Source organism: Perca fluviatilis, chromosome 8, assembly GCF_010015445.1.
Source record: "Perca fluviatilis chromosome 8, GENO_Pfluv_1.0, whole genome shotgun sequence".
In the NCBI taxonomy this organism is placed as follows: Eukaryota; Metazoa; Chordata; class Actinopteri; order Perciformes; family Percidae; genus Perca; species Perca fluviatilis.
The window spans coordinates 38657212-38670855 of record NC_053119.1 but is presented as its reverse complement, the minus strand read 5'-3'; the positions used below and the strand labels follow the sequence as shown (position 1 = coordinate 38670855).

General features: G+C 43.4%; 1 protein-coding gene across 5 annotated transcripts in view; it reads left to right on the top strand.

The window, feature by feature from the left end:
• fgd4a (FYVE, RhoGEF and PH domain containing 4a) overlaps positions 1-13644 on the top strand; it is a 65518-nt gene that overhangs the window by 1916 nt on the left and 49958 nt on the right. The window contains exons 1-2 of one of the 5 annotated variants that reach the window (XM_039807707.1): positions 7848-8172; positions 8287-8376. The exons of 2 other annotated variants lie outside the window; for them this stretch is intronic. In XM_039807707.1, the coding sequence (XP_039663641.1) occupies positions 8118-8172; positions 8287-8376 (145 nt within the window). In that variant the 5' untranslated portion in view covers positions 7848-8117. Of the gene's footprint in view, positions 1-7847; positions 8173-8261; positions 8377-13644 lie in introns of those variants that run through there. 2 more of the 5 variants (XM_039807698.1, XM_039807696.1) reach the window with 2 other exon arrangements.

Sequence of the window (13644 nt, the reverse complement as noted above, 5' to 3'; positions counted from 1 at the left end):
CCATTTCCTCTTGTCCTCCCAATATGTTTGCTCTTAAACGGTAGTGCCACTGTTTCATTACCGAGCTATTATCAACATATCTGTCGTGATGTTTTTGTGGAAGTCAAACGAACAATGACATGAACCATGGTTGATTTGCAAAAGTGAAAGCCCCGAGTAAAACTAATAAGTGTAACCTGATTTCCCCTGCCACAGTTAGATAGTCATTTCTTCCGTTTGACTTGATTCAATACGACTCTTACTGTGGCTGGCTGATCCCTGATGTCTTGGACCACGGATCTGATTTCAGTAGAGAAGCAGTATTACACTTGTTTGTTGTTTGGACTCTACATTATACGCCTGGGTCTGTTTCAGAAGATTCTAGGCCGTCCTATTTATGCTGAAGAAGATGCTTTGTTGTCATTTATGTCTATTTTGATCCATTCTTCCTGGACAAATGGAAGCATCAAATCATTATAAAGTCTGTTGTCCTTTCAGCCCAATCATCTTTGAATGTGAACATACATTTTCCTGCTGTCAGCTCCTGTGTAACAGAGCTGGGTTGCGCAAATGTGCAATAAAACTCTCAACACTATATTCTCTTTGCATACCATTATACAATTCAAAGAACTCCATTTGTTTCTGTCTCTCTAGTGTGGGAAGACGAGTTTGCCCAATATCTTATTATAAATTTAATTTGTGTTTACAGTAGGGCTGCACAATATGAGGAAAATATGCGATGACGTTGTTGTATGCCTTTCTGCTGCGTTCAGTAATCCGCTAAATACAACAAATTGCTTGTTGAATTTAAAATAAATGAAAGGAAATCATATCCAACATTATTTTATTGAACAAATTTAACATTGAATTCAACGTGACATCATGACTTCGCGTAAACATACACGCCACTTTCTAAAGCCAATTGGCGTGTTATCTGTACGCATTTTGAGCTATCCACGTGTCTATGCCGTATACAGCAGACGGGTTGGGTTTAGGAAAAGGAGAACGGGACGGTTGGGTTCAGGAAAGAAGAACGGGACGGAAAAAGGAGAACGGGACGGTTGGGTTCAGGAAAGAAGAACGGGACGGAAAAAGGAGAACGGGGACGGTTGGGTCGGGAGCGAAGAACGGGACGGAAAAAGGAGAACGGCGACGGTTGGGTTCAGAAAAAGAAGAACGGGACGGTTGGGTTTAGGAAAGAAGAACGGGACGGTTGGGTTCAGGAAAGAAGAACGGGACGGAAAAAGGAGAACGGGACGGTTGGGTTCAGAAAAAGAAGAACGGGACGGTTGGGTTTAGGAAAAGAAGAACGGGACGGTTGGGTTTAGGAAAGAAGAACGGGACGGTTGGGTTTAGGAAAGAAGAACGGGACGGTTGGGTTTAGGAAAGAAGAACGGGACGGTTGGGTTTAGGAAAAGAAGAACGGGACGGTTGGGTTTAGGAAAAGAAGAACGGGACAGTTGGGTTCAGAAAAAGAAGAACGGGACGGTTGGGTTCAGAAAAAGAAGAACGGGACGGTTGGGTTTAGGAAAAGGAGAACGGGACGGTTGGGTTTAGGAAAAAGAAGAACGGGACGGTTGGGTTCAGAAAAAGAAGAACGGGACGGTTGGGTTCAGAAAAAGAAGAACGGGACGGTTGGGTTTAGGAAAAGGAGAACGGGACGGTTGGGTTTAGGAAAAGAAGAACGGGACGGTTGGGTTCAGGAAAGAAGAACGGGACGGTTGGGTTTAGGAAAAGGAGAACGGGACGGTTGGGTTTAGGAAAAGAAGAACGGGACGGTTGGGTTCAGAAAAAGAAGAACGGGACGGTTGGGTTTAGGAAAAGAAGAACGGGACGGTTGGGTTCAGAAAAAGAAGAACGGGACGGTTGGGTTTAGGAAAAGAAGAACGGGACGGTTGGGTTCAGGAAAAGAAGTTTGAACTAAACAAAAAAAAGTGTATTTCATGATATGTTGCAGCCTTTCGCGATGCGTTTATTGCGCCAGTAGATATTGCGATGACGATTAAAAAAAAAAAAAGAGTTATATTGTGCAGCCCTAGTTTACAGCCCAAATAGCTCGGGGGCATGTACCAGAGGTTTGAGCTGGTGTTACTGTGAGGACAGCTGTATCAGTCAACAATGAAGCTGCTTGTTTTCTGTGTGCTAAGATAGAAGCAGTGGGACTGTATGAATCAGATGCTGTGTGGCCTGCTGACTTACTGCTTCTGGTATTGTTTCGCTGCACTGGTGCCCATTCATCGTGAGCTGAACCCTCTCACTGTCTTCTACTGGCTTTAACTCACTTGAGGCAACAGTGGTTCCCCTGTGCAGCTCAGTTCATCAGGGCTTAAAGATGATTTGTTTTTCTATGCCGTGCATTGCAGTACCACATCAATTATAAACTACCCATCAATCAGCTCGGTGAATTGAGAGGCACTGCTTCATATGTGATTGGTGTTTGAATTTTAAAAGTACGTTTAAATAAGTGTGTGGAGACCTGAGTCTCGAGGGACTATTGGGACAAATATTTACAAATGATATTCTGGTGTGACTGGGGTCACCTGAAAAACTGGACTGGGGTCACTTGATTGGGTTTGGCCAACCTGACATGGTGCTTCTTGTTCTTTTTAATGCAAATTTAGCATAAAAAAAACAACCTGAATGCCTGTCGGGTTTGTGTCAGGCTCAAAAACTACTCATAGAAATATGTGGCCTGAACGGCCCTCTATTTGGAATATGGTATTACAGTTAAAGCTTTAATTCAGTATTGTATTCAGGTTCATGTAATTTAAACATTCTTAAACTGTGCCTCAGGAATTACATTTTTGTACTAATTTGTTTTGGGCTTTAATTAGTTTAGCCTTGTTTTCCTACAATATCCTGTTATCTCTCTGTTCTTTGCACACTGATCCAGACATAGTCTCACTTTGCCAGACCTTCCTCCACCGCGGCGCTGCGGAGGAGGGTCTGGCTAGTCCACACAGCATTCAGGGATGTATGTACTGTACGTCCAGAAGCACCGAAAAATTAAAACAGCATATGCTTTTGTAAATTCAGTTCTACTATATTATAAACATTTTGCTGTATATCATTGACAGAGAGGAACATGTTGGGCAATTGTGTAACCCGACAATTTTTTCTCACCTTTTGCGAAATGATGTGCATCCCATCTGCAAAAGGACAAAAAGATGTTAAGGTGTTGGTGACTGGATGACTTGTCTTCCTCTACAGCGCTGTCTTTCTACTCTCGGACAGGATAGAAGGTCTCAGCATAGCTTCCCGTCTCCTCTGCCTCTTTGTTTAGAGGGAGAGGAAGGAAGGGGAGAAAGTACTGCTACCGTCTGGCTCAAGGCCGGCACCAAAAGGGAGGTCACACAGATAAATTAATCAAAAAGTTTATTTAACTAAATAGACTAATAACACAAATTAACACAACATAAATACAATAGCTGGTTGTGTAAATGTAGAAGACATCAGTCGTGTTTGCCATGTGTGGATGAGGGAATGAATGGTGTGATGTGTGTTGTAAGGTGCAACAAACCACACAAAGAACAAAATGGTGACTGGGTGCAGTAGGACCAGTTGAGAGAGAGGGAGGCTCCCAGGAGAGCAGTCTTTATGCCTTCTGTAAGCCACGCCCAGATGGCCAGGTACAGACGACCCTCCCAGCTCCACCTACCCGCCCACTCCCAGTACCTGCAGACAAAGGAGCAGAACATGACAGGCAGGCAGATTGGGAAGGGTCATCACACCCCCTCCCTTAAGATGGGAGTCCTCACTATTCCCAACACGTAACTCCAACTGTTACAAGTACATAAAAAAAATAAAAATAAAATGCCAAAAAGGTGAATCAAAACTCAAATTTCAGACCTTCAACAATATGACTCTGGAATATCAATTTTAACCTGTGTATGTCAATACAACCTGCAGACGCTCTCACCATCAAGGTCACCCTCTCAGCAACCTTGGTACCTAGGAAGCAATTTCAGAGAGAACACCAAAATGGATAGAGAAAGATACCGCAGGAAGGCAAACCCAAGTCACATAAACAGTCAGAGCTCTGGACATGGCATCAGCCACCGTATCTTCAGCTCCTTGATGTGGGCATCTTTCATTTTCACCACTTCTTTCTGCTTGATGAGTTCCTGTACAACTTCCTCAAAGGACCAGTTGCTGTAGGCAGCCACAGTTTCCTGTTTCACCTCCTTTTTCTTGCCATGGATTTTCAAAATGTGATGTCCTCATTTCCTGTTAACTTTTTATCCCTGGCTTTGGAGTTGGAGATAAACAGATTAGTGTTTGCTTGCAAGTCTCCAGTAAAGGGGTTAGGGGAACGCCGATCTCCAGAACTGCCCGAACGCCCACCGTTGTTGGTCTTGCGACCTTCCTTCTTTCCTGTCACAGGTTCCAGTAGGCTGACCTTCTCCTTTTTCTCCTTCTGCTCTTTATAAAAGATTACTACAAGACATCGGCACGGGAAAAGCAGGCACAGGAAATACAGACTCTTTTTTTTAACTGGGCTATCAAGACCGGAACCTTCACTGGCTCGGCTCATAGCTCGTGTCACTGCACAATTTGAAAGCACCACGGAAATGTTTTTGGGTGACTCAAAACCTTCTACCTGGTGATTTGGGATTATCCAGCAAAACAGATGAAACAGGCCACATACGATTTCCTGCCAGGTCATTTCCAAGAATGACGTGTACTCCCCCCATAGGCAAGGAATGGCGTACCCCCATGGTCACTTCACTTTTCACCAGATCTGAGAAAAGTGTCAATTTATGCTGTGGAGCAGAAAAAACAGTCAAACCCCCTGAATCTCTTAATATCTTTACAGGAACTTCCCTGCCACACCCAACCAGTGAAACATAACCATCAGCTACAAACGCAGCATAACCGGGATCAATCCCCTCATTAGCTGAGGAAATGGTCTGCTGTTGCTCCATCACAGGAACCTCAGTCCCCGACTCCAATAATGAAGGTTTTGTGTGCTCCCGCCCAGCAGCAATGGCACGACTTCGCTCTGCACGCAAAGACGCCGCAGCAGCAGATGATTTTGCTGGCGAATACACAGGCTTAAACTTTTTCTTCAACACCGGGCACTCATTTCTCCAGTGACCCTCACCTAAACAGTAATTACAAACACGATTTGGGTCCAGCTTTCCCTGGAAACCCCTGTGCGCTTCAACTGAAAACCTTCTGAAAAAAAGTCTCTTTTATATAGAACTTAGTGGTCCCCTAATACTGTATCTGAAGTCTCTTTTATATAGACCTTAGTGGTCCCCTAATACTGTATCTGAAGTCTCTTTTATATAGACCTTAGTGGTCCCCTAATACTGTATCTGAAGTCTCTTTTATATAGACCTTAGTGGTCCCCTAATAATGTATCTGAAGTCTCTTTCCCGAAATTCAGCCTTGGTGCAGAATTACAGCCACTAGAGCCAGTCCCACAATGAGCTTTCCTTAGGATGTGCCATTTCTGTGTCTGTAGCTATTGAGGAAGAGAGAAGGGGGGCAAGGTGGAGGGTGGGGGTGTATCTCTTGACCAACTGCCACTTTGCTCGTTTGAAAGCCGTGATGTCTCTCTCTCTCATAGGTGGGCCAAATTCTCTGGGCGGGCAAAGCAGAGAAAGGGGAGGTAACCTTGCTTGTTATGACCTCATAACAAGCAAGATTCCAGAACAGCTCATCTGGGGGACCATAGGCAGGCTGGGGGAATGCATATTAATGTTAAAAAACCTCATAAAGTGAAATTTTCATGCCATGGGACCTTTAAAGCTTTAATTCAATATTGCATTCAGGTTCATGTAATTTTATTCAGTCTTAAACTGTGCCTCAGGAATTACATTTTTGTACTAATTTGTTTTTGGCTTTAATTAGTTTAGCCTTGTTTTCCTACAATATCCTGTTATCTCTCTGTTCTTTGCACACTGATCCAGACATAGGGCGTTTTCACACATACCTCGTTTGGTCCGGACTTTCGGACTTTTTAGTTTGATCCAAACCAAAATTAAAGGTGTGAAACCTCCCCCGGACCACGGTCCGGATCAAAAGACCAAATTTTGGTCCGACAAAAAGAGGTGGTCTCGGTCCGGACCAAACTGAACCATGGTCCGGTTCGTTGATAGTGTGAAAGCATTTTTTGGATGGTTCGGACTTTCGGACCAAATACAGGAAGCTCTGGCAGGCTCTCCTCGTGTTACAAGACCAGGGAAGCTCCTTTAAGGACCTTACTCGTGCTCTGGTTTATTGGCATGTCTTTAAACCAATCACAATCGCCTTTGGCGGTGCTAGGCACCGGGAAAAGCCGCGGTGCCGCTGCAAAATAGCCTCGGGAAGGAACTTGTTTTGGTGGAACGTGTACGTTCAAAAGTTGAGCGTACAACAGAGAAAAGTCAGATTGGACAGATAGTCTAGCTAGCTGTATAGATTTACCCTGCAGAGATCTGAGGAGCAGTTAACCATAGTCCTCCGAAATCCACCGGAGTTTTAAATCCCAATAACAAAGGAAGCCCAAGGCAACAGATATCCGACCTAAATGTCGGCAACGAAGCAATCCCGGAAGTGGAACCTCAAGGATATAGACTAATCCAGACATGATACTTTGAGGAGGAAGTCTTGTCCTGACAGAGAATATCAATAGGCTTGGAGGGAAGCTGTCAATGTATCGATCTTCATCACTTCAACTTTATGACTTTATGAAATAAGTGAGCATGGTGTACAGTATATTGTTGTCTTACAGTATGTGCCAACTGTGATTATTGCAAATTACACAGCAAATGACCAACAAAAACAAATTCAACACGCTTTGTTTATACATACAGTAAGTCTGTTATTATATTGAGGAATGCAGAATGACTTCAGTTCGTTATGTCAATGTATGTTCCCAGTGTTTACTCTGTGTCTGGTAGAGATGTCTCAGACGTGTTTGTTTGTGGAGGTGGTTATCGGTCCGCTCAGTTCATAATCACCGTGGGCGTGGGCTGCACTCAGCAGGAAACGACTAAAACATGTGTGTGTTTGTGTAACATCCCTCAGTGGTTGCACACACGCTGGCTCTTACAAACACCAGTATTTAGGATCACGTTTTGAAGCGCTCCAGTTTGCAAATGTTCCAGTAGGTGGAGGTAAAAGCTCAGAAATGTTTCACCCATCGACCAGCGGGTGGCCCTACAGGCTCAGCGTGTGATGTGGACCCATGCAGAGTCGTGTACTCCTTTGCAACACAGCAGCCATCCACATCCACTTTATTCTATTAATGATACTGTGCTGTTGCTACCAAATCAATAAGAAAGCAATCAACAGTTATCAGTTTTTATTGATTGTATATGCAATATTTTAAAAATGTTGAATCAATACATAAACAAAGTCTGTTGACACATCCTTAATGTATTCGTGTATGTGAGCCTTTATGTGTCACACACCACCCAGGGCCAGATTGTTCTCTCTTAGAATCTGTAATTTACTGTAAATCTATTTTTTTTATTTTACCTTCGAAACCTTATCAGCTGGGTTTGATACACCGAGTCAGGGCTACTAGACTGAATCCCAATATGATAAATCAATAGAAGCCTAAATATCTGCAGTGTTTCAGGCCAGGACGCACTGCCAGCCAGGGTTTCCTGCCTGCAGTGTGTCGTTTCCTCCTCCTGACTGGTATTGTTTAGCCTGTGAGGCTCTTCCCAGAAAGCCACTGTACCTTACAAGCTCAGTCTGAGCTCTGAAAAGGAGAATTCAGACCTGCTGGACACCGAGGGGCCAAGAAAGACTTTGAGGAAGGAACTTTACAGAGAGGAAGATGCGGGGCAATTGTGTAACCTGGACTTTTTTTTTTCCACCTTTACGAAATGATGTACACCCCATCTGCAAGATGACAAGAAGATGCGAGGGTGTTACTGTGACTGGATGACTTGTCTTCCTCTACAGCGCTGTCTTTCTACTCTTGGAGAGGATAGTAGGTCTCAGCAATCTTCCTGTCTCCTCTGCCTCGTTGTTTGGAGGTAGAGGAAGGAAGGGGAGAAAGTACTAAACAGAGGTGTATTAGGTTTTAGGCCACCACTTCCATAGGAAGTGAAACTTTAGTGCTTGTTGTTGATATTTTTCCTTGAACTCATCTGTTCATACACCTTACTTTCTCACTCCACGGGCTCGGACGCGGCATGGACTGGCTGGCCGCTGGTTACCGGAGGTCCCGTCTCAGACACATTGTCTCGGGTAGGTGATCCTTATAGGCTGGACAACACAGTGAGGATGAACACTGCCATTGGTTGAATATAATATTTGTTAGGAGGAGATCTTGGGTTGGTATTTTTTTTTTCAAAATAAAAGACACCGGACTGACAATGAAACGACGGCGCAAGTACTGGTTTTGGAGGCGGAAAGGTAAAAACGCAAAGATGTGTCTGCTCTGCTGTTATGGTAAGATTTGGAGACTCCATATGTGGCTTTATACTGAAATTGTTAAATGATGAATATTATTCTTCATAAGTGAAAAAAAGGTTGTTTTTTTCAGCACAAACATCATCTGTGACGAATGTCTCATTACCATTAAGCATTCCATAAACTTGTTTAATCCCTGCTGCTCTGTTATCCTTGTTTGACTGGCATTTAGGTAATCTCTATGTGCTACCAGCGAGCAGGGTCCATTTTCTAATCTTCTCATCTGGCTGCTCTCCCACATAGACCATTTATTTTCCACTCTGATGATGTGTTGCTGTTCCCTCTGACCATAGTGGCTAGGGCTGCACAAAACAGGAGCAAATTATCTGAAAAAGTTCCCTCCCCTCTGCAGTGCACTGTACGTCTGTAATTGTGTTTTTTAATTAGGTTTTGTTAACAGTCAGTGGTTTAACAATGTGAATGTAGGGCTGGGCAACATATCGATATTATATCGATATCTATATATGAGGTTAGATACCGTCTTAAATTTTGGATATCATTATATGATAGTGTTGTCTTTTCCTGGTTTTAAAGGCTACATTACATTAAAGTGATGTCATTTTCTGAACTTACCAGACTGTTTTAGTGGTTTTATTATTTGCCTTTAACCACTTAGTCATTATATCCACATTACTGATGACAAAATGGGACTGTGTGAATATTTAGTGAAGGGCCAATAGCCAACTCTACAATATTGATGCAATATCGATATCGATGTATTTGGTCAAAGATATTTTATTTTTATTTCCTCCATCCAGCTCTATGTGAATGTTATGTAGCGCCAATGTGTTTATGTAGCACCAGTGTTTGGTGAGTGCATTTGTTTCAGTATTCCTGGTCAGATACAGTGTACATCCTTGGAGCGAGCGTGTCGATTCACTGAGTGGCAGCGTTGGTCTCCATGTGGACCGGCCTGCTGCTGTGTGAGGGAGCATTTAAATCCACCAGGCTGGGAAAAAAAAGACAGTTTTGTTCTCAGAGGCCTGGGAACCGTTTCCCCCTTTTAAGACCCTCTTCTAACCACTCTGGCCTTTTGGCAACGTCCCTGATGCCCCATGACTTAACTGCGTTTGTGTTGTTTGTGTTTAAAGGCAGCATAGTAGGGCGATGAAAATGTGAGTATGTGTGTGTTGTAACATTGCAAGACCCTCAACTGTGCACCTTTTTTTTTTTAACGGTGGTGTGTATTGTTGGTGAGCTGGGGCGAGTCACCCTTATTTATTAGCACAAGAGAGGAAACACTGCGAGGCATTCGGCTTTCATTCTCATTGGCAGGAAGGAAAAGGCTGGGAACACCAGCAGGCCGGGTCCTTTCACCACGCTCATTGTTTCAACGTGGGAGAGGGTGTCACAAGGTTTAGTAACACCACTTCTGATTATCAGCGCATATACGCTCATGTGTTTGGATTGTGATTCTCCCATAATACAGTAGATACGTGGTGTGGTGTGGCTAGACTACACTCCAGCGCTGACACAGGACTCTCAAGATAGTAATAGGGTGATATATATATATATATATATATATATATATATATATATATATATATATATATATATAAAAGGGTGTGAGTATCACAAAATTAGGAGCTATACAAAGTCAAGTCAATACAAGCTTAGCGCAGATATATTGGTACGTCAAAACGTATACTATCAACCCGTTCTCACTCTGAACTCGTATAATACGGAAGTTTGGACAGTGTCTGTCAGCGTCAGAAACGACGCAAAAATCACCCTTCAGCGTGTTCGTAGAACGCACCGGGGAGAGCAGCAGCTAAACGGCACTTGAAGATGACGTAGCATTAACAGCCAAAACGGTAGCGAGTAGTATGAAAGCCCGAAAATCCGCATAGGGAGGTTGGTTGGGGGGGTAGATGGGTCAAACAACACAGGACTTTCACCCAGGTGACCAGGGATCGTGTCCTGTGTGTCACGTTTTCCTAAACCCAACCGTCACTTTCTTCTTTTCCTAAACCCAACTGTCCCGTTCTTGTCCCGCGTGTCATGGAAACTTACCTTTTTATAAGCCCACCCACCACCCTTTCTTTAACCTAACTGCATCAATAGTCCCGAACCCAGCGCGTTTAGTTAAAGCGCGTTACATGATGCTAAAGAAGACTTTTAGCGTCAATAACAACGCCAAAGGCACCTGACCAGGCGTCCATATTTTATGCGATGGGAGTGAGAATGTGTTGGTATTATTTGACGGCCAATAAAAAACAAAAGCTCCCAGTGCAGAAATACCACAAATATGACTATGGTAGTGTTGAAACAGTGTCTCCATTACATAGTTCGTCCACCAGAGAGTGCTGACAAGTCAGCCTTATCAAATTCATACTGTATATAAAACAACATATTTAGAATATTCTATATTTGTTGCCCCGCTAGCTGCAGAGCCTTAAGATGGCCGTGCCCGTCAGTATCTCACTACTGTTTCCAATGTTGTACTAACCTTCATAGTCTCCAGAAGATGTTACCTAATGTTTTTGTCACTGCTATCATGTAAAATCTTCTCCTTGACCTCCATGATGAGGTATTTTGAAACAAAAATGGCCAGATTTGTTTCTACATTTCTAAAAAGGCATAAAAGCCATGCACGCTTCCCAGAGCATAAACCCTTTCCATTTTGGACAATTCATGAGCATTCCTCTTGCAACTTATCCCTTCCAAAATTAACACAAACTTTGAACATAAAATGTTTCATAATATGCAGAAAGTTGTCAGAGTCACTCATGCACCAAGCCATTTTAAAATCTGCTCTAGCACCACTCTTAGGACATGATTTTTATTTTTAGCCACATCTCCAGCCAATCTTCCATCCACAATTTTTGTATTGTAACACTATAGCCTTTAGAGGCTTGACTGGTTACTTATTCATTTCACCTGTGACTTCCTTGTGTGTGTGTGCCCCAAGCGCTAAAGGTGCTCCAGCTTCATATTTACAGAGCTTCAACAACACAGTATGTTCTATCCAGATCTGACTGGTGTGTGGATACCTGAGTCTGGAGGCAAAACTAGAAGTCGGGTAGTCAGGTGAAGTTGATGATGATGAGCTAAATTTAGTACGCTTGTTTGTTTCCACTTGACGAGTCTCTCTGTGTCGTTGTCAGCCTCTTCTACAGTACAGTAGGTGCCTCCAGAAAAAGTCTTTTTTTTTCTTTTTTCCATCACGTATTCCTCTGTTGCTATTTTTTTTTCTTTTCTTCAAGCTTCTCTCTCTCTCTCTCTCTCTGTCTCTCTCTCTCTCGCTGAAATGAAATCTAAGCCTCTCACATTGCCTTATCAACAGAGCAGAACACTCGATCAGCCCGGTCTGATGAAATGTGATTGCCCTTTTAGAGGGTGTAATGATGTAAAGGGGAACATAGTCAATTCTGTTAGCCTGGACTTAATTCTTAAAACTTGCACAGAATATTAATTTAAGTAGGCTGAGTAGAAAGGTGAGTACATGCAGGAGGTAGTGATCTAAGATCATACAGTGAATTCCCACAGTGTTATTTTAGCAGTGCACTTTGAGCAAGAAAGGTGGATTATTACTGTAATAGATGATAATTGTCATAGTCTATATATATGATTGCAATGGCACTTGACTTGATAAACTGGCCTCTTATAAGTTCAGCCAAAACAGTATTGTAAAACAACGTACATTTCATCTTGCTACAATCCTTTGTGTGTGTGTATGTGTGTATAATGGTGCACTCGTGCTCAACGGTGCTCACACACACATACTGTCACTGATGCATGCCCATACACGGAAATAATGAAGTAGTTATCGCTCTCAGTGATCGCTCTCAACTCTTATTGTTAATTCAGGGTGGATTATAGTGGGATTTATTCTGTGTGTTTACTGCGAGGAAAGATGAGAAAGATAAGGCTGATAATGAAAGCAACCAAGCGTCTTCTGTGCTGAGATGGTAAAGCAATTGTTTAATCAATTTGGTGTCTTGATATTTGGTGTCTAGCGTTAATATTATTCTCGCAATGCAGCTCAGGACCGACTCTGCACAGTCAGCATTGATTTTGGCAGACTGACAGCAGGTATGTTTTGTGTGTGTGGGAGTGCGTGTGTGTGTGTGTGTGTGTGTGTGTGTGTGTGTGTGTGTGTGTGTGTGTGTGTGTGTGTGTGTGTGTGTGTGTGTGTGTGTGTGTGTGTGTGTGTGTGTGTGTATGTGTATGTGTCAGGGTGATTATGGGAACCAATCCAAGGTCGGTTCCAGTGATGCGGGGGCAGATGCAGAGGCCCGTTGCCTGCTCTGCCCTTCCATGACAGATGTGCCCTGCTGCTGTAGAGATGGAGATTTAGCCTCTGTACCTTGTTTGCTGTCTCTTTGTAGCTTTTGTTCTTGTGTGTGTGTATCTATGAACACGTGTGTGTCGGCAGACAATACCGTCATTCATCATTGACCTTCATAATGTGTGTGGTTCACCAGGAGGAGGGGGGAGTCAGTGAAAACAGCAAGGGCTGAAATGCAGGGTGTGCATGCCAAGTGTGTGTGTGTGTGTGTGTGTGTGTGTGTGTGTGTGTGTGTGTGTGTGTGTGTGTGTGTGTGTGTGTGTGTGTGTGTGTGTGTGTGTGTGCGTGTGTTTGTCTCTGCCGTTGAACATGCATGCATTTTAAGTGACATGGGTTTAATTAATGATGTGTGTGTGGGAGGCCCGTGGTTCTTCACTTATAGAGATGTGGTGGGTAATGGCCCGGAGCCATGCTGCTCTCCTCCCCTCGCCGCTCTTCTCAGGCCAAAGAGAGAAGACAGAGATGGATGGTGGAGGGAGAGATGGACTAAAGTGACAGAGTGGTAGGTGGATGTGGTAGTAGAGAGGTGGGGGAGTTAGAGAGGGAAGAGGGAAGTGCCAGCTGCAGTGGTGAGAAGGTAGAGAAATGTGTGAGGTGGGCACTGTGTGTGTATGTCTGTGATGAGTGGGAGAACGTTGTGAGGCATAAGGAGGGACAGAAGAAAATATATGCACATATATTATGTTGTTCACGCTTGAAAGTGTCACAAAAAATGAAAAGGACCATTTGCAATGCACCGACATGACATTTAAACGCTGTCTGACTCAATCAAATTAATTTGATTAAAATCCTTTAAACTCAAAATGAACTGAATGTGTTTCTCTTCATTCAACCACCGCTACTCAGAAATATTAAAAAAGTTGATGCGCGCTCCATTCTGCAGATCCATACACACACACTGAGCTGCTCTTGACCTGGAAAAGTAATTATTTGGATTTAAAGCTGCGCTAATCAAT